General features: G+C 58.6%; 2 protein-coding genes across 3 annotated transcripts in view; one reads left to right on the forward strand and one right to left on the reverse strand.

Annotated features, from left to right (window-relative positions):
• Positions 1 to 18152, forward strand: part of CSF1R (colony stimulating factor 1 receptor) — a 29154-nt gene extending 11002 nt beyond the window's left edge. Inside the window, exons 7-22 of the mRNA XM_062188859.1 lie at positions 1202 to 1388; positions 4639 to 4754; positions 4896 to 5016; positions 5109 to 5299; positions 6669 to 6784; positions 10988 to 11114; positions 11193 to 11297; positions 11656 to 11766; positions 12474 to 12627; positions 14415 to 14503; positions 14604 to 14701; positions 15983 to 16105; positions 16180 to 16291; positions 16806 to 16905; positions 17292 to 17400; positions 17486 to 18152. Coding sequence (XP_062044843.1) covers positions 1202 to 1388; positions 4639 to 4754; positions 4896 to 5016; positions 5109 to 5299; positions 6669 to 6784; positions 10988 to 11114; positions 11193 to 11297; positions 11656 to 11766; positions 12474 to 12627; positions 14415 to 14503; positions 14604 to 14701; positions 15983 to 16105; positions 16180 to 16291; positions 16806 to 16905; positions 17292 to 17400; positions 17486 to 17617 — 1991 coding nt within the window. The 3' untranslated portion in view covers positions 17618 to 18152. The remainder of the gene's footprint in view (positions 1 to 1201; positions 1389 to 4638; positions 4755 to 4895; positions 5017 to 5108; positions 5300 to 6668; positions 6785 to 10987; positions 11115 to 11192; positions 11298 to 11655; positions 11767 to 12473; positions 12628 to 14414; positions 14504 to 14603; positions 14702 to 15982; positions 16106 to 16179; positions 16292 to 16805; positions 16906 to 17291; positions 17401 to 17485) is intronic.
• A 77-nt stretch (positions 18153 to 18229) lies between these two features.
• The window catches only part of HMGXB3 (HMG-box containing 3), a 57277-nt gene continuing 49640 nt past the window's right edge, over positions 18230 to 25866 (reverse strand). For both annotated transcript variants that reach the window (XM_062188858.1, XM_062188857.1), the window contains exons 16-20: positions 23878 to 24097; positions 22374 to 22507; positions 21460 to 21576; positions 20117 to 20326; positions 18230 to 19378 (exon numbers count right to left, since the gene is read on the reverse strand). In XM_062188858.1, coding sequence (XP_062044842.1) covers positions 18914 to 19378; positions 20117 to 20326; positions 21460 to 21576; positions 22374 to 22507; positions 23878 to 24097 — 1146 coding nt within the window. In that variant the 3' untranslated portion in view covers positions 18230 to 18913. The remainder of the gene's footprint in view (positions 19379 to 20116; positions 20327 to 21459; positions 21577 to 22373; positions 22508 to 23877; positions 24098 to 25866) is intronic.

Genomic DNA, 25866 nt, shown 5'->3' on the forward strand with positions numbered 1-25866 from the left:
CTTGAGGATGAGGAGGGTAAACAGAAGAGGGCGGGGCTGCTGGTGGAGGAAATGGCTTGCGTGTGCTGAGGTGGGGGTGCCTGTGCTGTTGGGGGACGCGTGGTGAGTTGGGTGTAAGAAGGAGGCGCTGCTCGGCTGAGCACGCGCACATCTGGCTGGCTGGATGCGAGCCATCGGTACCAAGCCGAATCACCGAGGCCGTGGTGAGCCCTGGGAGCTGCTGAGCAGGCACGTGGCAGGTCAGAAGAGCAAGTTTTAGGCTTCACAAAAATAAATGAGCAGCAGCACCCTTGGAGATCGGCCCTTTCCGGGGCTTTCTGCAGAGCTCGGGGTTCTAGGAAGACCTCTCTGGAGCTCAGTGGGAGACCCGGGGAGGTGTGGTGGTGGGGTGTGGCTGTGGGGCTCTGACCACAACTCTGTGCCCAAGAGGCCACCAGGGCCACTGAGCCCCGCCCCAGCGAGGTGTTGTCAGAAGCTGCCAGTGGGGACTCCCCCAGGCTCGGGAGCGGCAGCCCACTCGGAGCGGCTTATCGCCTTCAGGAACAGCCGGATCCAGGTGCTCTGATGATGCGGAAAAGCCACTTCTGTCTCCATGTTGGGCCCCCACCTCTCCGGCCCCAAGGCAGGTTCAAAGCTTCCCCCAGAAGCACCTGTTCGGTGACCCCTCACTCAAGGCCTTCTCCTGTCTCGAAGTTTCAACAAAATTCACAGACTTGGGAATCAGGAGTGGCACGCCTAACCCAGACCAGTCACTCGTGCGGGGGCAGGGTGGCCCTGATGGCCAGCTAGGGCCGCACACTCACTCCGGAACTGCGTGTGGAAGCCACACGGACCAAAAGCATGTGGGCACGTGGAAGAACAAGATTGCTTTTTTCTAATGCAGAAACTTTCTCAAAAAGTCAAAAACTTTCTCAAAAAGTCAAAGCGTAGGTTGGATCTCTTCATTATCCAGATAAGGAAAGGGAGGCACGGAGAGAGGATCGTACTGTGGCTCTCCGGGGGTCAGGGAGAAGGGTTCCGAGTCTGGCATTGAGACAGGAGATGGGGAGAGAGATGTCGGAGGCAGGCCAGGGAGGGGACGGGACAGGGCCTGGCACATGCAGGTGCTCAGGGACAGCTGAGCAAAGATGCAGGACCCAGCAAACCAACACACTGGCCGACTTTCCACTAATGCCACATCTGCCCGTGCTCTCCTTCGCAGGGAGTGCCTACGTGAACCTGACCTCCAAGCAGAACCTATTCCAGGAGGTGACGGTGGGCGAGACCCTGAACCTCCAAGTGCAGGTGGAGGCCTACCCAGACCTGCAGGGTTTTAACTGGACCTACCTGGGGCCTTTCTCCGACTACGAGCCCAAGCTTGAGTTTGTCACCAGCAAGGACACGTACAGGTACCACACGTCAGCTCCCGTGTGCGCAGCCCCAAGGCCACGTGGGCGATGCTTCAGCTGGGAATCGGCGCACTTGGGTTCTGTCCTTGGAGATCTTGCTGAGTGACCCCGAGTGGATCCCTCCCCACTCTGGGCCTCACTCTTGGTGAACAGTGAGGCGTGATGTAGGTCAGCGCAGTCACCCAAGTCGGATCCGGGTTCCCGAGGCTGACCCCTCCCATCCACGTCCTCGCAGGTTCCAGCGCCCTCTTCTGGAAGGCCACCATTTCTTGGCCTTGTCCATTCTCTCCCCTCACTCATCGTCCTCTTTGGTCAATGCAGGTGTAGAAAACTGTATTCCTCTGCCTCCTTGGTCACAATGACTGCAGGGTGCCTGCCACCTGCCGAATCTTGGCGGGAGGAGGGAATGGACTTCTTTTTTTTTTTTTTTAAAGGTTTATTTGACAGGCAGAGTTACTGGGGGAGTGACAGAGAGGTCTTGCATCCACTGGTTCACTCCCCAAATAGCCACAATGGACTGAGCTGGGCTGACCCAAAGCGAGGAGCCAGGAGCTTCTTCCAGGTCTTTCACATGGGTGTGGGGGTCCAAGGACCTAAGCCATCTTCCACTATTTCCTAGGCTATAGCAGAGAGCAGGGTCAGAAATGGAGCAGCTGGGACTTGAACTCAGGCCCGTATGGGATGCCGGCACTGAAGATCGTGGCTTTATCTGCTGTGCCACAGCACGATCCCCTCTTTTTCTAAAAAACGTATTAATTTATTAGACATCCAGAGTGATGGAGATTTTCCAGCCACTGGTTCACTCCCCTAATGACCTCAGAGGCTGGGGGTAGGCCAGGCTGGAGCCAGGAGCTTCACCTGGGTTTCCCATATGGGTGGCAGGGGGCCAGAGAACTTGAAGCATCTTCCACTACTTTCTCAGGTGCATTAGCAGGGAATTGTCTCTGAAGCGGAACAGCTGGCACTCGAACCAGTGCTTTGATATGGGATGCCAGGGTCAGAGGCAGTGGCTTAACTTGCTGTGCCACGATGCCGGCCCGCCTCGGTCTCCTCCCTTGTGGGAGCGCTGGACCTGGATATTGAAGCCAAGGTTTCTTACCCTGCTCTGTGAGAGTGAGGAAGAACCACCGACACGTGGTGTGCATGCCACACCTCCCACCATGCTCAGGAGAGACCCCCTTGACTCACTGTCCGCAGCTCCCTCCCGCAGGGTCCAGATACGGCCTCGGAGCCCTTCTCAGCACAGGCCCCGGGCAGCATCTCCCACACGGGTATCTCAGACTTGCTGGTCCTCCCTGAGCTAGACACTCCCTCTGCCGTCTTCCCACCGCGGCACGCTCTGGGGTTCTCGCTCTGGCTCCTAAGCCCCAGCCTCATCGATCCCTGTATTTCACTTGTCGATACTCGGAAGCCACAAGCTCCCGTCTTCCTCTCCCTCCCCCTCTGTTCTCTCATGCTCCCTGATGGCCAGGGTCCCCAGCTTGCCTTTGTCTCTAGCAGAAACTCGGAACCTGGAGTCCGTGGGCCCCTGAGTGGGGACAGGGCCACAGACAAACTCCAAGGATCCGTAAGCCGCAGAGACTCTGGAAAAGAACCTGGATACCTGTGGATATAGCCCAGGTACTCCCGTGTGGGCATAGCCCCTGCGTCTTCGCTGACTGCTGGATGTGTCCGTGATGGTGCCTTTGAGGCATCTAGAAGGTTGGATTGTTCTCAGCTGAGGTTAACTTTTTTAAAATAAAGATTTATTTTTATTTATTAGGAGAAGCAGAATTAGGGAGAGACAGAAAGGTCTTCCATCCTCTTGGGTCCGCTGGCTTACTTCCCCCAGATGGCCATAATAGCTGAAGCTGGGCTGTTCCGAAGCCAGGAGCTGTTTCTGGGTCTCCCATGTGGGCACAGGGGCCCAAGGACTTGGGCCATCTTCCACTGCTTGCCCAGGCCATCAGCAGAGAGCTGGATCGGAAGAGGAGCAGTCGGGACTCGAACCGGGGTCCATATGGGATGCCGGCTCTGCAGGTGGAGGTTTAGCCTATTTAGCATGCCACAGCGCCAGCCATGGGTCAGTTGTTTAAAGAAGCGATGCACATAGAGGGGCGCCGTGGGTCCCGGGTCTGGCTGAGCCACACGTTCCTGTGAGTGCAGGGACTGTGGGCTCACGGGAGCCGCAGACATTGCCTAAGCAAGATCTGGTGATTTGCTGGAGTGTCTTTTGGAAAAGCACTAGTATCTACAATGTGTGCTCATTGTGGACACATTATGAAACAGAGGGTAAGAGAAAATGTAGACAGAATGTCCCTGCAGCCTGCCCGGGGGCGCTAAGTCATCCATGCTCACATCCAGGCCTTGGCTGTCTGGAAAGCTATGGTTCAACTCTGTGCCCTCAAGGTCAGGTTCTGTGCCCCTCACACAAAATACGTTCACCTTTACCTGGTTGCCCAAGCCTGTGGGCTGATAACCATCAACACTGCCCTCCCAGCGGAGGAAGCAGGGGATCAGAGAGGCTGAATATCTCTCTAAGGCCACACCGCCAAGGAACGGCAGCACCAGGGTTTGACCCTGGGTATAGCAACCTCCAGCACATAAAGCCGTTCGGTTTTTTTTGTTTGTTTTTGTTTTCTTTTTAAAGATGTATGTGTTTGAATGATAGAACAAGCAAGTTCTTCAGTCTACTAATTCACTCCCCAAATGGCCACAACAGCCAGGGCTGGGCCAGACCAAAGCCAGGAGCCTGGAACTCCACCCAGGTCTCCTACATGCGTGGCAGGAACCCAAGTTCTTAGGTCATCGCTGCTGCTTTCTCGGGTGCATTAGCAGGGAGCTGGGTCAGAAGTGAAGTCAATTCTTGACCACAGACATGCCAGTGTGGTACTTAAACAGCAGCCCCAGGACCCTGCCTCTCGGGGCTGTCGCCGTCCCTCTCGCCAGGGCTGGCGGGATTTAGGGATTTTCCGCAGGGATGCTGCTCCTCTGGAAGCTCCGTCCAGTGACGGTGTTGAAGGCAGGACCTCCCTTCCACCTTAAAACCTGAGCTCTCCTGCGTCTCGGGGGAAGCCACAGTCTGATGAGAAAACCGATGAGGAATGGGATGGTGTTGTCGCCTGTCTCACACCCTGCCTGCGCACCCGGCTCTGCCGTGGCCTCTGTGCCCTGGACATCTTATCAAACAGAAAATTAACGCCTTGAAAGGTTCTCATGTGAGCCCCCTGTCCTGGCCAGGGCTCACTGGGGCCGCTGCCCTCTTCTGCAGGTACACATCCAGCCTCTCCCTGCGCCGCCTGAAGCCCACCGAGGCCGGCCGCTACTGCTTCCTGGCCAGGAACACGGGTAGCTCCAGTGCTCTGACCTTCGAGCTCACCCTGCAATGTGCGTGATGGTGAGGGGTGGGCTGGGGGTTCCCTGGGCCACTGGAGAGAGAGATGGGCTTGACCCAAGGTGCAAGAGATCGGGCTCAGTGCAAGGTGGTCAGAGAAGGCAGCTGGCCTGACCCCTCCCTGGTCCACGCAGACCCCCCAGCGGTGAGCCTCACCAGGACCGTCGTCAATGGCTCAGACGCCCTCTTCTGTGACGTGTCCGGGTACCCCCAGCCCAATGTGACGTGGCTGCAGTGCAGGGGCCACGCTGACAGGTAAGCGGGCTCTTTCTCCCTCACCCCAGGCTGAGGCCCTGGGCACCCCACAGTGCTGCGGTCCTCATGTGCCCTGCGTTCTGCTTTCCCAGATGTGATGAGGCCCACGGGCTGTGGGTCTGGGAGGACCCATCGCCCAAGGTGCTGAGCCAGGAGCCCTTCCACAAAGTGACCGTCCAGAGTCTGCTGTCCGCTGGGACCTTGGAACACAACGTGACCTATGAGTGTAGGGCCCTCAACAGCGTGGGCAACGACTCCGAGACCTTCAGGCCCATCTCTATAGGTGAGCCCGCGCCTCCCCTCCTCCAGAGTCCGGAATGGAGCAGATCCCAGCAGTGGCGGGCTCTTCCCCTCAGGCCGGCTTCGGACCCTCATGTCCTACAGGCTTCCTGAGACGGGGGGAAGTCCAGGACCCTGCAGGGGTGAGGCTCAGGGGAGCCAAGCTGAGGAAACAGAACAGGGCCTGAGAAAAGGCAGCCTGGCCCCTAACGTGGCTTGTGTCCTGCACCTGGGGGTCGCCGTGAGTCTGCAGTATGCATTTGACCTAGGTCGGGTGCTGTGCACTTGCTCCGTGCAGGGAACCAGCGTCCCCATGGAGCTTAGAGTCTGGGGAGGGATTGGACGATGGGCGAGGAGACGCGATGCTCACCAGCCCGGCAGCCTCCTCCATCTCTCTGCAACTCCCTTTCTGCTTGAGATGCAGCCTGGCCCATCCGGAGGTGCTGTGCGGGAAGCTGCCTGGGGGCTGCTGTCCAGCCCAGGTGCTCACGCAGGGTACCTTGATCTGCTTTGCACACAGGCGTCCCGTGGGCTGCTTCTCTGATTCTCACGGCCCCTGGCACCTTCGGGCCTCTGACGGTCCTGGTTCAGCCGTGCCTGTGTGCCTGGGGCAGAAGGGGAGCAGAGGAGGCCCTGGCCTCTGGCTGGCTCAGGGGTGGTTACGCGGGTGCCTCGCTGCTGGCTGTGCAGCAGCTGCTGGCGGTTATACGTTATCGGGGGCAGAGAGTTTTGATGGAAGGCGGCACTCTGCTGGGCGTCATATGACGCTCTCCAGTGATCTTGGTTAACTCACGGCGCTAGGAGGAAGCCCTATCTGCCTTCCCGTTTGGGGGACGATACACCTGAGACTTAGAGGGCAGAGTCGGGTTCAGTGTGACACACCCCCTCAGTGGCAGAGGTGAGATTTGAACTCGGACCCAAGTTTCTAATCTGGGCAAGGGGATGGAAACTGTGTCCTTCAAACACATTGAAAGAACTGGGGTCTGAGATCCAAGGAAGAGGAGACGCGGGGACCATGAGCCTGACTTTGAGGCTGGGTGGTTGCAGAGGGCACCCCGGGAAGCGGCAGGGGAAACTCTGGGGACGTAGATTTCGATGCAAGCTGGAGCAGCCCTTTCACCCTTGGCTGGAGGTAGTGCCCGTCACTGGAGGCTGCTGCCGAGGGGTTTCTGCCCCGGCAGAGGTGGGGTACACACCCAAGAGGTCCTCGCCAGCCCCAGGAGGCTGATTCTGCACAGGAATGGGAGCTGTGAGCGTGAACAGGGCTGGGGGTGCTGGGGGGGCGGGGTTCAGTCTACGTGCTAGACTGAGCTCAGCAGGGGCGGAGGCTCGGAGGCCGCCCTGCCGCTCATCCGTCTGCCTCGCCCTCGCAGGAGCCTACGTGCAGCTCCCCGAGGGGTCCCTCTTCACACCAGTGGTGGTCGCTTGTCTGTCCGTCATGGCCTTGCTGCTGCTGCTGCTCTTGCTGCTCTTGTACAAGTACAAGCAGGTGAGCTGGGCCGGGTGGCACACAGGTGCCTGGGGACCCAGGGGCCTCTCGCACCCCCGCCTCTGGCCTAGCCAGAGCTCAGACACTGAAAGGGGGTGGGCGGGGCATCTTCCTGGGCTGCTGGGGGAGGCAGCCTGCTTGGAGGTGGTGGCCTGGCCTTGGAGGGTGAGGGACACAGCAGAGAGGACACGCAACTCGGGAGGAGGGCGGTGTGTGCAAGGGGACAGGTGGTGGAAGACCACGGCGGGTGGAAGGTTGGTGCTGGGAGAGGTGGTCCCCAGTGTAGCCCCAGAGCTGTCAGCTGCTTAGCGCAGGTGAACCATGGCGTTTGAGGGCTGACTAAGCTGCTTGTACCCCCTTGGCTGCCTTTGCTCTCCTCCATCTGCGTGGGGCATTCGTACAAGACTCTGAGCAGGCAGGAGGGCGGATTTGGGGCAGAGCCTGGCTCAGGGCTCTGTGCTGGTGCCGCCACTTAGCACGGGAAGGTGGCTCTAAGCAGCCCCCAAGAAAACGCGGCCTTGGGTCGGGACTTCCAGGGTCTGGCCACGGAGCCTTGGCTGACGGGCTGTGTGCTCTGGGGCTAGGTTTCCTCCCCTGTATAATAGGCCTGCTCGGGGGCGGGGGGCTTTAAGGGCCCCTTCTCTTCTGACATTTCACGAGCTACTCATGGTCTAGCGTAAAAGCCAGGGCTGAGAGTTTAATGGATTTAGGTCCAAAGCCCACCCCTGCCAGGCTCAGGCTATGAGACAATGGGGGGTAGTTGGTGTCTCAAAGCCTCTGTTTCTCCAGCTTTAAGATGGGGTTAATAATGGTGCCCACACACACACACCCGCCCCGTTGTCGTGCAGACTCTGTGACATAAGGCCGGGAGAGGACTGGCAGGGAAGCGGGCACGGACAGGACTGGTGGCGGAGGCCGCAGCCTGTCCTGGGAGGAAGTTGGCCGGAACCGCAGTTAGCTCATGCGTCTGGCAACTGCAGGCATCTGTGGCCAGTGCTCTGCCTGACCACACACCCTCCAGGCCAGGACCCTACTCGCTCTCCCGGGCCCCGCTCCCTCCCTGTGCGGCCCTGGCCCCGCCATGGTCTTCCTTATATGGAACTGAAAGTGGCTCCCGGGCCCCACAGGCTGCAGGTCCCAGCGAAGAGCCGGTTCTCCAGGCTGGCCACCCGTCGGCCTTGGCGTGGGGACACTTGATCCTCTCTGGCTGCTCACTTCTCATGCAGAGAAGTCGCCTCCCTCTGAGACGACCCAAGTCCAGAGAGAGACCCAGCTTCAGGCTCCTGCTTCCTCTGCCCGAACCCAGGCCCTGAGGGGCCCTGCCAGGGGACAAGGCCTTGCTGGGAGAGGACGGGCGTTCCCCGCCTTGCCCTTTGCCAGGCCTGTGTGCAGGGTGCTCTGCTTAGGGCTGAATCATCACCTTCTGTCCCACCAGGGGGAGAGAAAAGGGCCATGGTCAGCGGGCTGCCAGGACAGCAGGGAGCAGACAGAGCAGGGAAGTGGGGGTGGGGACTGCAGAGCCTCGATTCTGGGGGTGGGGCCTGAGCTCAAGAGGACAGGGTATGCTTGGCTGGGACTCTGGTGTCCCCATCCCGCTTGGGTCACTGGGGGAGTGGGAGGGAGGCCTGGGGGGGGGGGGGGGAGTTGAGGAATACAGGGGGTGAAGCAGGAGCTGTGTCTGGGGAGCACGTAGCCCGGGGCCTGCGCCTAGGATGCACTCCATGGCTTTGGCTGCTTTCGGCAGGCTACTGTTCCCGTTCTTGGGAAATCGAAGCCCAGGCGGCTCTTCCTGAGCCCCTCGCTCTCTCCAGGGAGAGGGGAGACAAGAGATGGCTCAGTCCCTCGGGGGCCCCTGCCCCCTCCCTTGTTGCAGTAGCCTCTCCCCGGCTGGGCTGGGTGGGGCTGAGCAGACCAGCTGCGGGGGCGGGGTGGGGGAGGGTGAGCAGAAGAAGAAGTGGGGAGGAGGAAGATGGCCATGGCCGCAGGGGCTCCTGGGGGTGGAGGTGGCCAAGGCGGCCACAGTGCCCTCCTGGCTGTGCTCTGGGCTGGAAAGGCCCCACGTGCAGGGTTGAGCCTTGAGGAAGCAGGAGTTCTCCCAGGTCCACTTTAGGCTCCTCCAGAGAGGGCACAGCTGCCTGTTCTGAGTCGCAGTCCGGAAGTTCTTCCTGATGTCTAACTGTGGTCTTTTCTCCCAAATGACCAACTAGAAGTTCCTGCCCATGGCCTTATCTGGAATCTTTCCTCTTAACCCACCGAGGCTGCAGCGTCCTGCCTGCAGCCGCTCCCGGGCCCCACGGCTGCCCTCGTGGTGCCCTGGGAAGGAGCCAGCTGGTACGCAAAGCAGCACTGCTCGCATTCCCGAGGCCTGACCGGAAAGAGGGGCTGCTGACGTAGGCCCTGGTGTGCGCTGCCGCCCCAGCCCAGCTGCCACTTTCTCCTGGAATGGGGCCTTCCATCAGCACTTTTCCAGGTGCCCCCTGGCATGGTGCCCCCCCGTGCAGCTGCCCGCTGGCCAGGAAGGGGAGAGGCGGCTGCCGCTCCTCCGCCTGTGCCACAGGGCGGCCTTGGCGTGGGCGGCCTGCCCCAGCCCTGAGGTCGGGAAGCTGCTTCTGGCTGGCTGAGCGGGGGCCTGTCTCCTCTCCCCTCCATTGCAATCGCGCTCCTGCTTGGTCCCAGGGCTGCCTGCCTGCCTCGCTCCAGGGGTGCCAGGGACCCCGCCCATGGCTCTGAGGACCTTCCCGCCTCTGGAACCCACCCCCACCTCCCCCAAGCCGCATGCTGTCTTCCTAGCACTCCAGCTTGCCAGGTTCTTGAGGGTATAGTGTTAAACAAACAAACAAACATACGTTTGAGAGAGAGGGAGAGATCTCCCATTTACTGGTTCACGCCCCAAATGCCTACCCCAGCTAGCGCTGTTCTGGAAGTGGGAACTCCAGCCAGGTCTCCCACATGGGTGGTAGGAACTGAACTATTTGAGCCCTCGCTGCTGTCTCCCAGGGTGCGAAATAGGGGGAAGCCAGGATCAGGAACCAGAGCTGGGAATTCAACCCAGGCACTCCCATAGGAGCCATGGGTGTCTGCAATTTCTGGGCCAAACACCCAGCCCATGTGTGCCCTGTGCCTGGAACACTTTGCCTCCCGTGGCCGTGTGGCTGGCTCCTCGGGCCTTCCCTGTCTCTTGGGGAGTGCCTGTCATTCTGATGGTGTGCGCTGAGCCACACATGGAACATTTGCCTCCTCGACCTGCTGGAGTTCAATGCCTCCTTTAGTCACAGGGGCAAGGACTTGGGCTGTTTGATGCCAAGCGGGCAGCACCTGCCACGGCGCTGATCTGCGAGTGTCTGGAATGGGACTGTTACCCAGCCGTGAAAACCAAGGACCTGCTACACTGGGGGGATGCGGGCAGCACAGGGAATGAGCACTGTGACTGCACGCACAGGGCCTAGAGCCGGGGAAGCATGGACGTGGGAGACGGTACTGTGGGTGCCCGTGGCTGCAAAGCTGTTGTCTAATGCGTCGGCTCTGCAGGAGGGAAAGAATTCCAGAAACGGGTGGCACAGTGTGAACGTGCTTGATCCTTCTGCATGATGCACTGTACCACAGTGGAGACGGCATATTTGAGGTGTTTTGTAATGCACTTGAAAACCAGGGGCAAGCGTTGTGGTGGAGTGGGCTGAGCCGCCACGCGGGAGGCCCATGTGTGGTGTGGAAGTGCCTGGGATGCAGTCTCGCCTCCGCTTCTGGTCCAGCCCCCTGCTAACGTGCACCCTGGGAGGCAGCAGGTGATGGTGCAAGTATTTGGCTCCCTGCCACCCACGTGGGAGACCTGGATGGAGCTTCTGGCTCACGGCTTTGACTGGGCTCTACCTGGCTGGTATGGGCATGTGGGGACCAGTAGGTGGAAGATTGATCTTTGTGTGTTCCTGAAAACAAAACCCACTTGGATGTGGGATGGACAGCTATATCAAGTTCTGCTTTCTTACCCGGCTCAGGAATTACCTAATTATAAGAGATGCAGAGGCCCTCGTCCTTGAACTCAGATAGACAAAGCGAGGCTTAGAGAAGGGAAGGTGGCAGAGTGGGGCAGGGACTCCTGGTGGGGCACGCAGGGGAGGTCAGGACCCCTCCCCTGTCCACCCTGCCGAGGGCCTGGGGCAGCAGGGCTGGGACCCATGGCCATGTGCTCCCTCCCCGGCCCTGCAGAAGCCCAAGTACCAGGTGCGCTGGAAGATCATCGAGAGCTCCGAGGGCAACAGCTACACCTTCATCGACCCCACGCAGCTGCCCTACAATGAGAAGTGGGAGTTCCCCCGGAACAACCTGCAGTTTGGTAAGGGGAGACCCTGGGGCCCTTGAAGGGAGGTGCGGTGGTGCCCAGAGGACTAAGGAGCCCCCGTGTGTGCGCCAGGTAAGACCCTGGGAGCTGGCGCCTTTGGGAAGGTGGTGGAGGCCACGGCCTTTGGTCTGGGCAAGGAAGACGCTGTGCTGAAGGTGGCTGTGAAGATGCTGAAGTGTGAGTGAGGGGGAGGGGAGGGGTGGGGCAGGTGCGGGACTCACCCCACAACCCAGGTGGGGGCTGCAGGGAGCACCCAGCTCCTAGATTCCTGGTCCCTTCCGGGTGTGGAGGGGCTTCAGACTGAGTGTTGGGGTGCTGGGGCAGCTGGGGGCCATCTGTGGCCACAATTTGGCTTCCTGTCCCCCTCTCCCCAGCCCTGGGGATCTGCTTAGTGATTGGCCACACCTTCTCTGTCTCTCCCTCCCTCCTCCCCCTGGGCCTGCATGTCTCTGGCCTCCACTTGCTGGCTGGCTCTGGGTCCCACTGCCGGCTCCCTCTTTGTCCCTGCGGCCCACCCTACCCCGCCCTCTTGCAGCCACTGCCCACGCGGACGAGAAGGAGGCCCTCATGTCGGAACTGAAGATCATGAGTCACCTGGGTCAGCATGAGAACATCGTCAACCTCCTGGGAGCCTGCACCCATGGCGGTGAGGGCTGGGGCACAGAGGGGGCCCTGGCCCCATGCTCCATATGCTGTTTCTCACCTGTTCCGAGTACCACCCCTGGGTAGTGCAGGGTTCCTGTGGGTGACACAGGGATTCTGTGCAGCCTGAGCCAGCGGCTCTCAGACATCTGTGAGCGGTAGTCACTCAGGGAGAGGAGGTGTGGGTTCCTGGGCCTAGGGAAGCCCTCCCTAGGCCCTCCCATGGAGGTGCCCAGGGCTTACTGGGACTCCACTCCCACTCCCGTGCTCTTCACCTATTGTCGTCTTGCCCTATATAGAACTGCCATAGATCTGCTTTGAGGAAGATTCTTGGGCTAAATTTGTCCCTCCTCAAATGCCTCCAACAGCTGGGGCTGGGCCAGGTCCAAGCCAGGAGCCTGGAACTCCACCACCCCTCACCTGCACATTAGCAGGAAGCTAGAATCAGACACAGAGCCTAGATACAAACCCGGGCCCTGTGGTGTGGGATGCGGGCATCCCAGGCAGCGTCTTAACCCCTCCGCCACATGCCTGCCCCTAAACAAATGTTGGGAAATGTCTCTGAGGCACCCAGACACTTGCCCCGTAGAGCCAGGATTGCAAGTGGGGTGTGTGGAGGCCTAGTCTGGGGGCCCCTCCTGCTAGTCACGTGGGGAGAGGGATTAAGTGGTCACCACCCTGTCCCTCCCCACCTGCTGCTGGCTGCTCCAGGCCCCGTGCTGGTCATCACGGAGTACTGTTGCTATGGCGACCTGCTCAACTTCCTGCGGAGGAAAGCCGAGGCCATGCTGGGACCTAGCCAGGGGGAGCCCGAGGGGGACAGCGGCTACAAGAACGTCCACCTGGAGAAGAAGTACATCTGCAGGTAGCACCCTGGGACAGGGCAGGAAGGAGTCTTCTGTGCTGTGGGGAGGAGCCACCCACACTGATGGCTGAGGAGCCCCATCACACAGCCGCTGCTTGAGCACCGACGGTGGTCAGGGAGCGTGGAGGGCAAAGATGTTACTAAATCGTCACCATGGGTAAATGACCGACCGAAACTGGTGCCTGTAGTCGGTGCCGGGCTGACTCTGGGCATGCATGTCCTGCCATGTCACAGCCTAGTGTGAGCTGCCGGGCCTGTGGTGCTTGCTCTCCACCAGGGGTGGCTACAGCGATGATTGTGCTGGGAGACCAGGCAAAGCAGCCTGGCCATGGCCAGGTCTCTGGCTTCCCCTATGAGCCCTTGGGGTGCAGCATCTCGCCCAGGCTTCCCGGCCCTGCTGTCGTGATGCTGTGATTCCTGGAAGCCCCCCCAGAGGCAGATGGACTGAGCCAAATGTGGAAGCGGAGAGAGGAAGTGGCAGGTTTCGTGTCGCACATGAGTCAGGGCGGAGGCGGAGTTGGGCTGGGGCTCCTGGTCCAGTCCTCACTTGAGCCACGCTGCTGTCCTGGAGCCCTGGGGGCCAGGCCAGGATCCAAACATGGTGTGCACTGTGCACCTTTACCAGAGACCATCAGCTGCGGAGCCTGGGGTGGCAGGAGGGCCAGGGGGCTGCTGCGCCACAGCCACCTTGCAGCGGGGGGCTGGCAGGGTCCGCTTCCTCTTCTGATCCTCGGGCACCCCTGGGGTGGCGGGGCAAAGGCAGGGCTTTTACAGGTGACATCCAGCCAGATCAAGTCAAAATGAGCACCAAGCAAACCATGAGCTTAAACCTTCCAGTGGACCAGGGGCCAGTGAGCATCTCCTGCCCCTGAGGTCCCAGACCCCATTCATAGGACACCATCTAGTACCAGGGAGCGGGATGCTTTAGCTAAGGCTGGATCATACATGCAACAGCAGGTCCTCTTTGTGGGCTCAGGGGCTCATCTCTGGCACAGAGGCAACAGCGGGGTGAGGGGTTAAGAAACGCTCTCTTCTTGGAATTTGGAAGCAGTACTGGTTACATCCAGAACGTGCTCTCAAACTCGTTTGTGCTTCAAAGTAGGGGTGCCTTTGGCTTCCCTGGGGGCTGCTAGACATTTACATCTCAGGCCTGTGTGCCCCAGACTGCCGATTCCAAGTCTGCAGTGTAGGAAGACTGCCAGGCGCTGCTTCTGCATGCGAGGTGGGCTCAGAAGCCTGCTCCCGCCCAGTGCTCCTGCACCCGGGCTGTCCACACGGAACCGCCCGGGGGGACCAGGAACGAAGCAGCTGCTTCTCTGGTTTCTGATGCAGTGGGCCTGGGCACAGGCTCGACACTCCCCAGGTGCTTTCACTGTGAAGCTGGGGCTGAAAGCTGCCTTGTAGAGAACACGGGTCCTCAAGAAGGTCCCTTGGCCATGCTGGGATTGGAGCATGGCTATTGTGGCAAAGGGCCACATGCCACCTTCTCCCAGCCTCGAGGGTAGCCAGAGCAAGGAGCTGACGGGAAAGTCCGATGGGCTGGGATCAGGAACGGTGACCAAGGAACAGGTGGCCCTGCCCAGCGGTGGGATAGTTCGTGAGCGCCTCCCTGGGCAGAGCCGGGCAGCCATGGGTGATCCCTCAGACAGGATGTGGTAGGGCCTTGCCCCTGAGGTTCCTTCCTGTCCCTGCTGGCTGGTTGGGAGAGGCCATGCATGGGTGGCTGGAGGCCTGGGCTGGGCAGTGCCATGATGGGAACTGACAGCCCCTCCCCCTCTCTGCTGCAGGGACAGCGGCTTTTCCAGCCAGGGCCTGGACACCTACGTGGAAATGAGGCCCATCTCTACATCTTCTTCAAATGACCCCTCCGAGCAAGGTGAGGTGTCGCCAGGGCCAGGGCGGGGAAGGGCTGCTGGGGACTGGGGCTCGGGGTGGGGCAGGGGCATTGCCAGGACGGCTGCCTCCTCTCACCTCAGGCCTTGACAAGGAAGACAGCCGGCTGCTGGAGCTCCGCGACCTGCTCCACTTCTCCAGCCAAGTGGCCCAGGGCATGGCCTTTCTGGCTTCCAAGAATGTAAGTGGGAAGGGAGCCAGGGCCTGTGGGGCTGGATGAGGGCGAGTACCAGGGAGCAGGTGCACAGCGGCCTCCGGGGCCAGTTCCTGCGGGCCAGGCGAGGTCCCAGCCTGGGCTGCGCCTGAGTGCAGCAGGCCGGGAAGGGTGTGGGCTCTAAGAACAGCCGGGTTCCATTCACTTCTACTCGGGGTGAACGAGACAACGGTCGTCTCGCCTCACGCAGCATGTGGTCTCGGGATGATAATGATCGAATTGTATACTTGTCAAGGATACCAATTACACAGCCCAGCAACAAGTGCCCAGGGTATGGGGCTGTTCCGGTCAGCTCTGGACACAGCCGTGGCAGTCAGCTGTTTGCTGCTGGTTCTGTCACTTGCTGTGTGACGCTGACCAATCGCTTGAAATCTGAGCCTCAGTTCCTGCACCTAAAAAATGGGTATATTCACAGAGTAATTTGAAGGCAAGCAAGGTTACAATGTGTGCAAAGGCTTAAGCCAGGGCACAATGAGGTCCCGAACAGGGCAACTGTTCCGTAGTCCTTTCAGAAAAATAGAAGAGTTTAATTTTGTACAAAGCTTTCTGAAACCCTGAGTAGTTACTTTGTAATACGTGTTTAGCAGCATGAGCTCTGTGAAGAGGCCTGGGGTTAGTCACCCGGGGCCAGAGGCTGCACCTGGCACAGGAGCGCACTGCTCCAGGTCCCAGGCAGGCCGCCAGCTCCTGCTGCATGGAGCTAGAGGGCTATACGGCATGGCAGCTTGGGCTGCTGCTGGTTTCTCTGTTAAGTGGTATTTTACTTATCTGAAAGGCAGAGAGACGGAGACAGATTGTCTTCTGTCTACTGGCTTGCTCCCCACACTCCCGCAACAGTGGGGGCTGCGTCAGGGCCAAAGCCAGTTCTGTGCAGGTCTCCTATGTGGGTAGCAGGACCCAGCTGCTTGAGTCATCACTGGCTGCATCCAGCAGAAAGCTGGAATCGGGAGCAGAGCTGAGCGCCAACCTGGGCACCGATAAAGATGCAGGCATTGCAGGTGGCATCCTAACTGCCGTTCCAAGTGCCTGCCCCAGGGTCACAAGTGTCTAAACCGTAAAATGACCACAGTAAGTTTTCTGAGACCCCAGGTCCTGCCAGAGGTAGGGACAGGAGTCTGAGAAAGTGCCGAAAGCTGATGAGGACTCCCTCACAAGGGACTGCAAGGCCTTGTGGGTCCTTCCATGCGCCCCTCCCCCTGGGCCCAGGTAGGGGAGGGCCAGGCCTAACCCTTCGGTGCTTCCTCTCAGTGCATCCACCGGGACGTGGCAGCCCGCAACGTGCTGCTGACCAGCGGCCATGTGGCCAAAATTGGGGACTTTGGGCTGGCTAGGGACATCATGAATGACTCCAACTACATCGTCAAGGGCAACGTGAGTGCCAGGAACGGGTGGGCTGGGTGGGGGCAGGGAACCAGGCCCCAGGTGACCAGGGACTGTCGTGCCAGGCCCGCCTGCCTGTCAAGTGGATGGCCCCGGAGAGCATCTTTGACTGTATCTACACCGTCCAGAGCGATGTTTGGTCCTACGGCATCCTGCTCTGGGAGATCTTCTCGCTCGGTGAGCTGTGGCGCTGCTCCCCCCTTGGTCTCCATGCCGGTAATCCGTCCCTCGTGCTCGGTGGGCAGGGCAAGGGACTGGTGGGAGTGAGGACGGGCACACTGCTCGCCCTGACACTCGCTTCCACTGGGCTCTCCCCTTGCACACCTCTACCTGTGTTACCCTTGCCCCTGTCAAAGTGCAGCTCGAGCCATCTACCACCTCCAGTTTCCTGAGGGCTAGAACAGGGACTTGAGCCAAGTCTTCAAACGCACCCTGCAAGGTGCACCATCCTCCCCTGTGTCCTTGCCTGGCTGCTGCACCGTCGCGCCGTTGGCCCATCCATCTGCGCAGCCTGTGTTGGTGCTGTGGCCAGCGTGCCAGGCCTGGCGGAAGGCTCTTCGCTTCCTTAAGCGGAGGCCACTGCACAGTGCCTGGCACGGTCCGCACTGGGGAAGGCAGCGGCTGCTCCAGTGTCGCAGTGAGCTGCGTGTGGGAGGGTCGGTTTCTCTTAAATGATCTCAGGCCTTTGCAGGGCTGAACCCTTACCCTGGCATCCTGGTGAACAGCAAGTTCTATAAACTGGTGAAAGACGGATACCAAATGGCCCAGCCTGCGTTTGCACCAAAGAACATGTAAGTGAGGGTAGATCGGAGGGTGAGGGGCCCTGGTCTCTCTTGAACAACTCACCCTCTCTCCGCAGTGGACTCTCAAGCAAGCCCCTCTGGCGGGGCTCAGAGCGTCCACTGCTTACCTATTTCCCAGGTAGCTGGGAGGGGAGGGTTGTCTTCGGAGAAGGGGCTCACGCTACCCTCACGGAGACATGGAATTCAGCCTGCCTGATGGGGGCCCTGAGGATGACCCCGTGGCCCCGGCTGGTGGCAGTCCCTTCTCCAGTGGTTCTGGTGAGGACAGGAGGCAGGACTCGGCACAGGCTTTGTGGGGAACCCACTTCTCACTGGGTTCGGAGACCTCTGGGTCGTGGGGAGTGACACGTGGCTAAGCTCTGTCCCGTCTCCAGATACAGCATCATGCAGGCCTGCTGGGCCCTGGAGCCCACGCACAGACCCACCTTCCAGCAGATCTGCGTCCTGCTTCAGGAGCAGGTCCAAGCGGCCACGAGAGAGCAGGTGAGTGGGGGTCAGCTTGGGGTTGGCTGGTGCCGCAGGCTGGGCCGGGCACGCCGTGACTGCCTGCGCTGGTCTCTCCCCTCAGGACTATACCAATCTGCCTAGTGGCAGTGGTGGTGGCAGCGGCAGCAGCAGCAGCAGTGAGCACCTGGCCTGCTGTGAGCCCGGGGAGACGGCCCAGCCCTCGCTGCAGCCCAATAACTACCAGTTCTGCTGAGGAGCCTGGCCTGGGAGCAGTGCCTCTCCTCCCTCCAAGCTTCAGTTCCCCCATGGACGGGCAGCCTGGGGAGAATGTACAAACTCTGCCCTTGGTCACTTAACTCCACAGCTCGGCCCAGCTCGGATCCTTGGGAAGGTGAGGGACCTAGGGGAGGTCAGAGCGGACCCCGTTCCCAGAGCCCGGGCCGCCACTGCCAGTAAGGGGCTGGGGGCTGCGCCCCTGCCCTGCATCCCCGTTCTCATGGTGTTGGCCTCACGTTTGCTGTGCTTCCTCATCCCCTCACGTCTCGATGCACAAAGACTGAGTTCGTGCCTACGGTGTCCCCACAAGCTGCCCTGGAGCTGCAGTCCTCCCCCAGGCTGGATCTGCTCCTGCTAGCCTGGGCCCCCAGGCAGCCAAGAGCGAGGGGGCATGCTGGGGCGGGAGACAGGGGACAGTGTGTAGCCGGCTACACCACGCACGCCCAGCTGACTCATCCTAACTAACAGACGCGCCGGGGGCTGTTGTCAACATTAAACTAACAGCGCTCACACAGCCGCCTCTGCGTCTTTGTGCCACGGAGACCTGCGCGTTCCCCAGGCCCTGCTACTCCCTGCCGGAAGGTAAAGAGTCGGGCCGGGGGCCTTCACTGCAACCTGCTAGTTTAATAAAGTTTATTCTTATCGGGGAAGAGGGGGAAAAAAGCCACTGCCTCCACTCCCCTCAATAAATTAAATAACACTCAGCCAATGCCAGGGCCCGAGGCAGACCTGGGCCCCTTGAGCCAGGCCCGCCATTTCCTTATGGCCCAGGCTGCATCCCCTTCACAGAAGGGAGTTTTTCCTAGTGCTGTCAGGGCGGATGGTGACCCCGGGCCACATCCCCCTGCGGTGAGGGCCCAGAGACAGTGGGGTGCAAGGGCCAGCTCATTCTCCTCAGGTCTCCAAGAAACAGGTGCCGGAGGGGCAAGCACTCCTCCATCAGGGGGAATCAAAAGCCTCAGGGGCCCACTTGCCCCAGGCGCCTCCAGGGAGGGAAGAAACGGCAGCAGGCCCCAGGGAGACTCCCTGCTACAGCCTTTGCCTCAGCCATCCTCCCTCCCTCACATAACGTCCCCAAGTGCCCCTGGAGCCCAGGATGGAGTTGTCGGCATCCCCACCAACCTGCGGAGGGTGAGGAACCGAGGACCCCGGGTCCCACCGTGCTAAGAAAATGGAAGCTCTTTGGTCAGTCCCTTAGACACACGAGCCTCAGGCTAGGGGTTCCTAGGTATGGCTTGAGCAAGATGGTGCAGTTCCTGTCCCACCGCCGGGCTCACTCTGCTGCTGCCGTGTCCTCGTCCTCGCCCTCCTCCTCCGTCTCTGTCTTGATCTGCGCGACCCCGAGGCGGTAGAGGGTGTCGCGGATGACCACCTCGCCGGGCTGGCAGCTCTGCACGATGTCATGGATCTGCCGGTTGACGATCTCGCGGCTGGTGAGGAAGTCCACGAGGCGGTTGTAGAGGTAATAGTGGGTGGCGTTGTCGAAGGCAATGGGCCGCTGGCGGACACTGGTGGGTTTGCTGTCCACCATGGAGGCCAGGATGGCTGTGTAGGGTGCCAATTCAGGGCACAGGGTCAAAGAGTGGTGCCCAGCGCTGGGGTCCCCGGGAGTGGGCTGTGTGCCTGCATGAAGGATGCGCCGTGCAGCCGTCCTGGTGACCGGGTGTTGGACCGAGTGCTCAGCCTCTGTCATGTCCACTGCATACCGCTGGTCCAGGAGTTCCGGGCAGGACACGCTCTAGGGGAGAGATGGCAAGGAATGAGCACGTGGAACCTGTGAGGGGGCTGGGAGCAAAGGCTGCAGGGTCAGCCAGGCCACTCGCCTGGCTTAAGTTGTAGCATCATCATGCATGGGACTGCTTGGGGGCAAGGCGCCTCCGTGCCTCCAATTCCTCCTGTGAGGGGCAGAGCAGACGCCCTGAGCGAGGCATATTTGCTATGCCCCAGAAGGGGCTGCAGGGAGAGAACAGGGCCCCAGCACAAGCACAGAGCTCAGGAAGTGATTCCAGTGGCCAGTGGCTTTCATCTCCCTGGCAGGGAGCCATCATCCCCTTCCTGGTTCTTCCCAGTACCAGTCCCCAGACTCTAAAGGAAGAAGGCTGGCCTGGGCAGGTATGTGTCCGTTACGATCTACTGCAAGATTCAATGTACGAACACACACAAAGGTTCTGCCCTCCACCTGCCAGCTAACTCTAGGTAAGTCGAGTTCCCCTTCAAGAAAAGGAGAAGCCTGGTTGAGTCTGGACGGACTTGGAAAGATGCCTGTGTCTGGGCTACCCTGGTCACCAAGTGACACACTGTGGGTGGCCTTCCGTACAGAGGCTGAGCAGAGCAAGTTTGTAGAGGAAATGCTGATTCCAGAGCAAAGAGACAAACATTGGGGGAGAAAAAGGATACTGGCTGTGGTCCCCAGGAGTGCGGGGTGAGGCTGGGTTGGGTAGAGGGCTCTGTCTCAGTTCCCCAGGAGAGAACTCACCACAGGTGGCTCCATGGGGCTAGAAAAACAGCCTTGGTTCCTTCCCCACATCTGGCTGGTCAGCTCTGGGTATGAAAGGTCAGCACACAGGGCCACTGGTGTGGCCATGTCAACCACGTAGATGGGTGGCCAGTGGCGGGAGGAGGCAAGGAGATCCACATGATCGCGGGCACTCTCAGCCCGCACGAGGTACTTGGAGCCGCAGACCACCTAGGAGAGAGGGCAGAACACAGCCCTGCAGTCAGAAGGCGACACGCTGTAGACTCCCGAGCACACCCCCCCGTCTCTCCCCAGGAAGGGGACCATACCTGAAGCCAGTCTTGCCACAGTCCCTGCGGCTCTGCTCCCCTCCTACCTGTTGCCAGCTCATCCTTACTTACCTGAGGTAGGATAACCTGCCCTCCCCCCACCGGACTCCACCAAGCCTCATCTAGGGCTCCTCATCCTAGATACGCAGCAACAGAGGCCCAAGAGTAGGCTACAAGTGGAGGCGCCTGGACCCCAAGTATAGGAACTGGGGTCTCGGGCTAGGCATCTGTTTTGCAGGCCACTTCCTACTGCTCACATAGCAGCCCTGATGGAGTCTAGTAACACCTAGATTGACAGGCCCCCACCCACCAGCTCTGGGTGCACTGTAGAATTCTGCCTTTCCACCCACCTGTTACAGTCCCAAGAGCTACAGTCTAGGTCATGGTGGTCTCATCCAGTCCCACGTGCACAAAAGCCTCCCTCAAATGCCGCTCACAACCAGGCCACCCTGGGGCTCAGTGAACACTGATCCATCCACAGGATCCATCAGTGCTTGCTAACTGGGGCCTAAACTGTGGTGCACTATATAGCCTGTGTCTGAGCTACCCTGAGGACTACCCCCCCCACACACACACACTCCTTGATAGACTGCGTCACCATGGCCCATAAGGCCTCTGGAAGTCAGGGCCCAGACACTTGACAGCCCCGCACAGGGCTTAGCCTAGCCTCAGGTTTCAGCCCGTCCGGTGGCCTCACTGGCAGCAGGTCTGGCTCTGCTACTTGCTATCTCTGCCCTGCCCGTGGTTCCTCCAGCGCTCCTGCTACAAGTGGAGGTGACTTTATTTTCCCACTAAAACAGGAGGGCAACTAGGGAGAAATGACATCGGGGCGCTCTGCCCCTGCTCACACCACAGCTGAAGCAGAGCACCACACAAGGCAGGGTGCTTGGTAACTTCCCACTGCTGCATGGCCCAGGTGCTCTGCAAACAGCAGAACCTGACCCACACACAGCGCCCTGTGTCTCAGCTGCATCAGTCTGTGGGGACAGCTCCACATGAGCAGGTTCACCCCACACTCCCCCGTGACCCGCGTACCTGGTGGGGGCACACCTTGTAGATTTTACCCCCGGTGAACTGAGGTGGCGGCTGTCTAGCTCTGGCTCCGTTCTGAACAGATTCATAGAGGGCCAATAAGGAGAGAGAGAGCTGGTCCTGGAGGGGAATGACAAGATTAAAACCATGGGCCCACACTAAGGGTCAGGCCCTTCAATACACACAGCACGGGAGAGCAGGCCCTGCAGTCCCACTAATCCAAGCCAGCAAGAGTCCAAGGGCTTATGATTGAAGCTAAACCTGACGAAAGTAAAAGATAATGGGGCCGCAAGCTAAACCATGGAGTGCCATGCCAGCATCTCATGTAGGCGCCTGTTTTGAGTCCTGGCTGCTCCACTTCCAATCCAGCTCCCTGCTGCAGTACCTAGGAAAGCAGAGCAAGATGCCCCAGTGCTGGGACCCCTGCTAGCCACATGGAATAAAGCGCCTAGCTGTGGCTTGACCCAGCCCTAGCCATTGCAGTCATTTAGGGAGTTAAAACAGCAGAATGACAATCTCTCCCTCTCTCTGTAACTGTGCCTTTCAAGTAAATAAACCTTAAAAAAAGGACAAACGTGTATCCATCTTGTGCACCTGAGAGCTTGAAAACCAGACCCATATTATGGTATTTTGGTTATCTTGATTTCGCAAATGAGGCACATGAAACAACATGTAGGATAGTTCATCCAAGGCCTTGCTGACAACGGTCAGCAAGAGAGCCACGACTCCTGCCCCCAAAGTTGAGAACCATGGCCTCTAGCAGCCGCAGCCAACTGCAGGCCAGGGCCTCATAGGTAGCATGATCTGGGTGTTATCTCCCAGGTACCCTGACTGCCGGTTCCCTCTGTCGTGCCCAGGAAGTGGGCCAACTGCCTTCTCCCACGGTGCTAGACTTCACAGCTCCCTGCGACACTCACCTTCGAGTCTTCCACCCCAAAGGGGATGTCGCACTGCCGCAGCAGCTGCCGCAGCTCCTCTGCACTGTAGGAGCCAATATCTTCCAGCCTGCAGGCGCCTTCCTGGAGCAGCCTCACTAGGGCACTGCCATTGCCTGCAAGAGACAAGGATGCCGATGGCAGGGCACTGCCCCCAGTGGCCCTTGGGCACAGGCAGATCTACGACTTGTATAGCAGCCTGAAGTCTCTCAGAACTGGCTTCTTACCCTGGAACGTCTAAGTGGGATATGCAGCCCACTACCATGGTAAACAGCCCTAAAATAGACCAGCTTTTATTCCAAAGTCTTGTAATGTTTTTCAGAACCAAGATTTCAGAGGCTTACCACAGCTGCAGCAGCAAGAGCGCAGCTCCCGTTTTAAAATGCTGTGTGTGGGCCATGCTCCTGAACCTAGCTGAGCAGGACAGCGACGTCGGGGCCTAAAGGAGACAACTCCACGGCCCTAGAGGAGCAAGTGCGAGGCAGGGCCCCAGGATCTCATGTTAGGAAGCGCTGCTTGAGAACCAGTGCATGTACTATGTACTCAGCAGGTCACATGCGGAGTTTTAAAAAAGGAAAAACAACAGAAAAGACAGTGTACTACACTTAGGGAAATGTATGATTTTTGTGAAAACTTCATTTCACTTATATTTATCAATACACACAAGTGCTTATGTATTGCTCTGGGTCACAAAACAATTTCTCACTGTGAATTGCAATTTAAAAAAAAAAAAAGAGTGGGGAGCAGGCACTTGGCTAGTGGTTAAGACACGCACCCTAACACCGGAGTCTCTGGGCTCAGTGGCCATCTCTTGACTCCAGCTGTCCCCTGGTGGAGGTCCAGGGAGACAGCAGTGATGGTTCACAGAACCGGGTTCCTGTCACTCACACGGGAGACCTGGATTGTGTTCCTAGTACCTCGCTCCAGCCCCAGTCCATTCCCAGCTGTTCTGGACATTCAGAGTATAAACCAGCAGATGGAAGGGAGCTGTTTTTCAAATAACTAAGAATTTTAAAATCATGACTACCATGCACATATGAGATGAACCTGAGTCCAAGACAGCTCCGCAGCAGCACAGCCGGGACTCGCACCCAAACTGTCAGAAACCTCCCAACAGCTAGTCCCGGGCTCCTCCGTGTGAAACCCACAAAGCATGTATAGGACTCATGTAGAAGGCAGATTCCTTGGCCTCCATCTCCGAGTCTCGGGGCTGCAGCGGTAGCCGCAGTTTCCACGTGATCTACCCACTCGGTGCAGTGCTGCTCAGAGGCAGACAGCAAACTGTGTCCTTCCTACACAACCTGCCGGCAGCTCTGAGAATCGTCTCACAGTGACTCTAGACAATTTTGTCACGGGCTGACATTCTCTTTCCCGAAGGAGGCCCCTAGGCCTGGTGCTCGCTCTACCACTGTGCTGCTTTGCAAAGACAATGTCCCAGACTCACGACTGAACCTTCCCTGCCCAGTCAGCCACCAGAGGGCCTTACCAGGGACTGGTCGCACATCCAGGCTTTTATCTTTCTCTGTGTTGACGACCACAGCTCCTCTCATGAGTGGCGGGAAGAAGGGGGCAATAACGGAGGCATCAAACTTGGTGATGGGGATGCTGGCAGGAAACGCTACCTGCTCAATCACCTCTGTTTCCATCGTGGCCCAAAAGTCCTCCACGTTGACCTCACTGGAACCCAAGAATTCCGGCCAAGTGAACTAAACAATCAGGATAAAAAAGGTCCCATTACAGGAGCCCCAGACTGTTATCAACACACACAGCAGACACAAGGGGAAGGGCAGGTGTCTGTCAGCTACGCACTGCCAGCCCCTGAGTCCGGCACTCAGTGCCCAGGAGCCACTTTGCTTTCTCCCATACCACAGGACTCTCCCAGACCTGGACAGGCACTAGGTTCCTGCTGCTGCTTTATCCACCCCTCTCACCTCCATGCATGTCGTCCTCAGTCCTGCACAGACGAGAGCACTAGCACTTGCATAGCTGTTATGTGTCCGACGCTTCCTAGCTACTAATAAACAAGTGTCCTTCCTACACTTGTCTGGGGTGAAACTTCTAAAGCAAGGGACAGAACAAGGATGTGAGCAGAGGTCCAGTTCCAAAGCCCACTCCTCGATCCCATACCTATCTATTTCCTGAAATGCCACTCCTCTTCCAAGGCAAGGCCCTGGAAATCCCTCAGCTCCTTCCCAAAGTGCTCCTGGATCCTGTCAGGACACAGCCAGCTCCTCTACACCAGGCAGCATTACTCAGTGTAGGCACTCAGCACTGTGATAGTCAACGTCCGTTCTATCCCTCTTACATGGTGCTTAAGTACAACCCTGATTCTATCAACTGATCGCTGCCTTATGGGTTACCCATTAGAAATGCAAATAGCTGAGCTATGTCTCAGTCAGTATGGAGTCCATTCCTAATTTTGCATTTAAAACAGTTGACTGGGGCTGGTGTTAGGGCGCAGTGGCTCAGACCACCACCTGCAACGCCAACAGCCCACATCAGAGCACCAGTTTGAGTCCCTTTCAGTCACTCTCTCAAAAAGTCCAAGAACCACTGCTCTATGTAGTTCTTATACCCACTAAAGTCTGAGAACCACTGCTCCACACAAGACATCTTCCACCGTTTTATTTTTCACAAGGCTCAGGGCGTGCTAGGAGTACATGGCACACTTTTCCCACCACATCACCCCAGGATGGGGCCAAATGAGCCCATACTCTCCACAAAGACCAAGGGAACAAAAAATGCCAAGTGGCTAAACAAACTGAAGCGGCTCCTGTCTTTCAGCACAGGGGTCAACCAATCCCCCGCCTGAACAGCAGCATATTACCTTGTCAGCAACAACTTCCTATTTTATTTCATATTTAGTATTCATAACACTCCCTTCTCTGTACATAAACACACTTCTCTCCATAAACAAAAGCAGAAGAGGAAAAAAACAATGGTCTTTGAGAAACCATCATCCAGGAAATTGGAAGGGGGGAAGTGAATGCTACTCTACTCTGTGACAGAGGAGCCTAGACTAGAATAGGGCCGGTGCCAGGCAGCACTAAAAGATGTGACCTTTGCGGGGAGGCGGGCCTGCGTCTCTCCTGGAAACCTAAAACTCCGTGTGGCCAGATGTGATTGGTGAACTTCGAGCTTGGAGTCCCAGGAGGTACTGGTGAGCAAGGCAGTGCTTGGGAACGCAGTCCCTAGAGTCAGCCTGCCAGGCTGGAGAAGGAAAATCTCAGCTCCACCCATCCCAGGGTGGGCCTAGGAAGCTCCCCCAGGCATCTGCAAAAACCTCACAGGGTCACGCTGAAAACCCAGTCCCACAGGAGAGCACTCGGCCCAGAACATGAGCTTGGCATCTGTAATAAAATGCTGAGTTATGGCTGCATTATTCCTAGCCATCAGGCGAGGAGATGTGAATCCAAACAGCCTCTAGGTGAGTCACACACAAAAGCAAAGGTTCACCTAAGCAACTAGTTTTACA

This window comes from Lepus europaeus, chromosome 4 (assembly GCF_033115175.1).
Source record: "Lepus europaeus isolate LE1 chromosome 4, mLepTim1.pri, whole genome shotgun sequence".
In the NCBI taxonomy this organism is placed as follows: domain Eukaryota; kingdom Metazoa; phylum Chordata; class Mammalia; order Lagomorpha; family Leporidae; genus Lepus; species Lepus europaeus.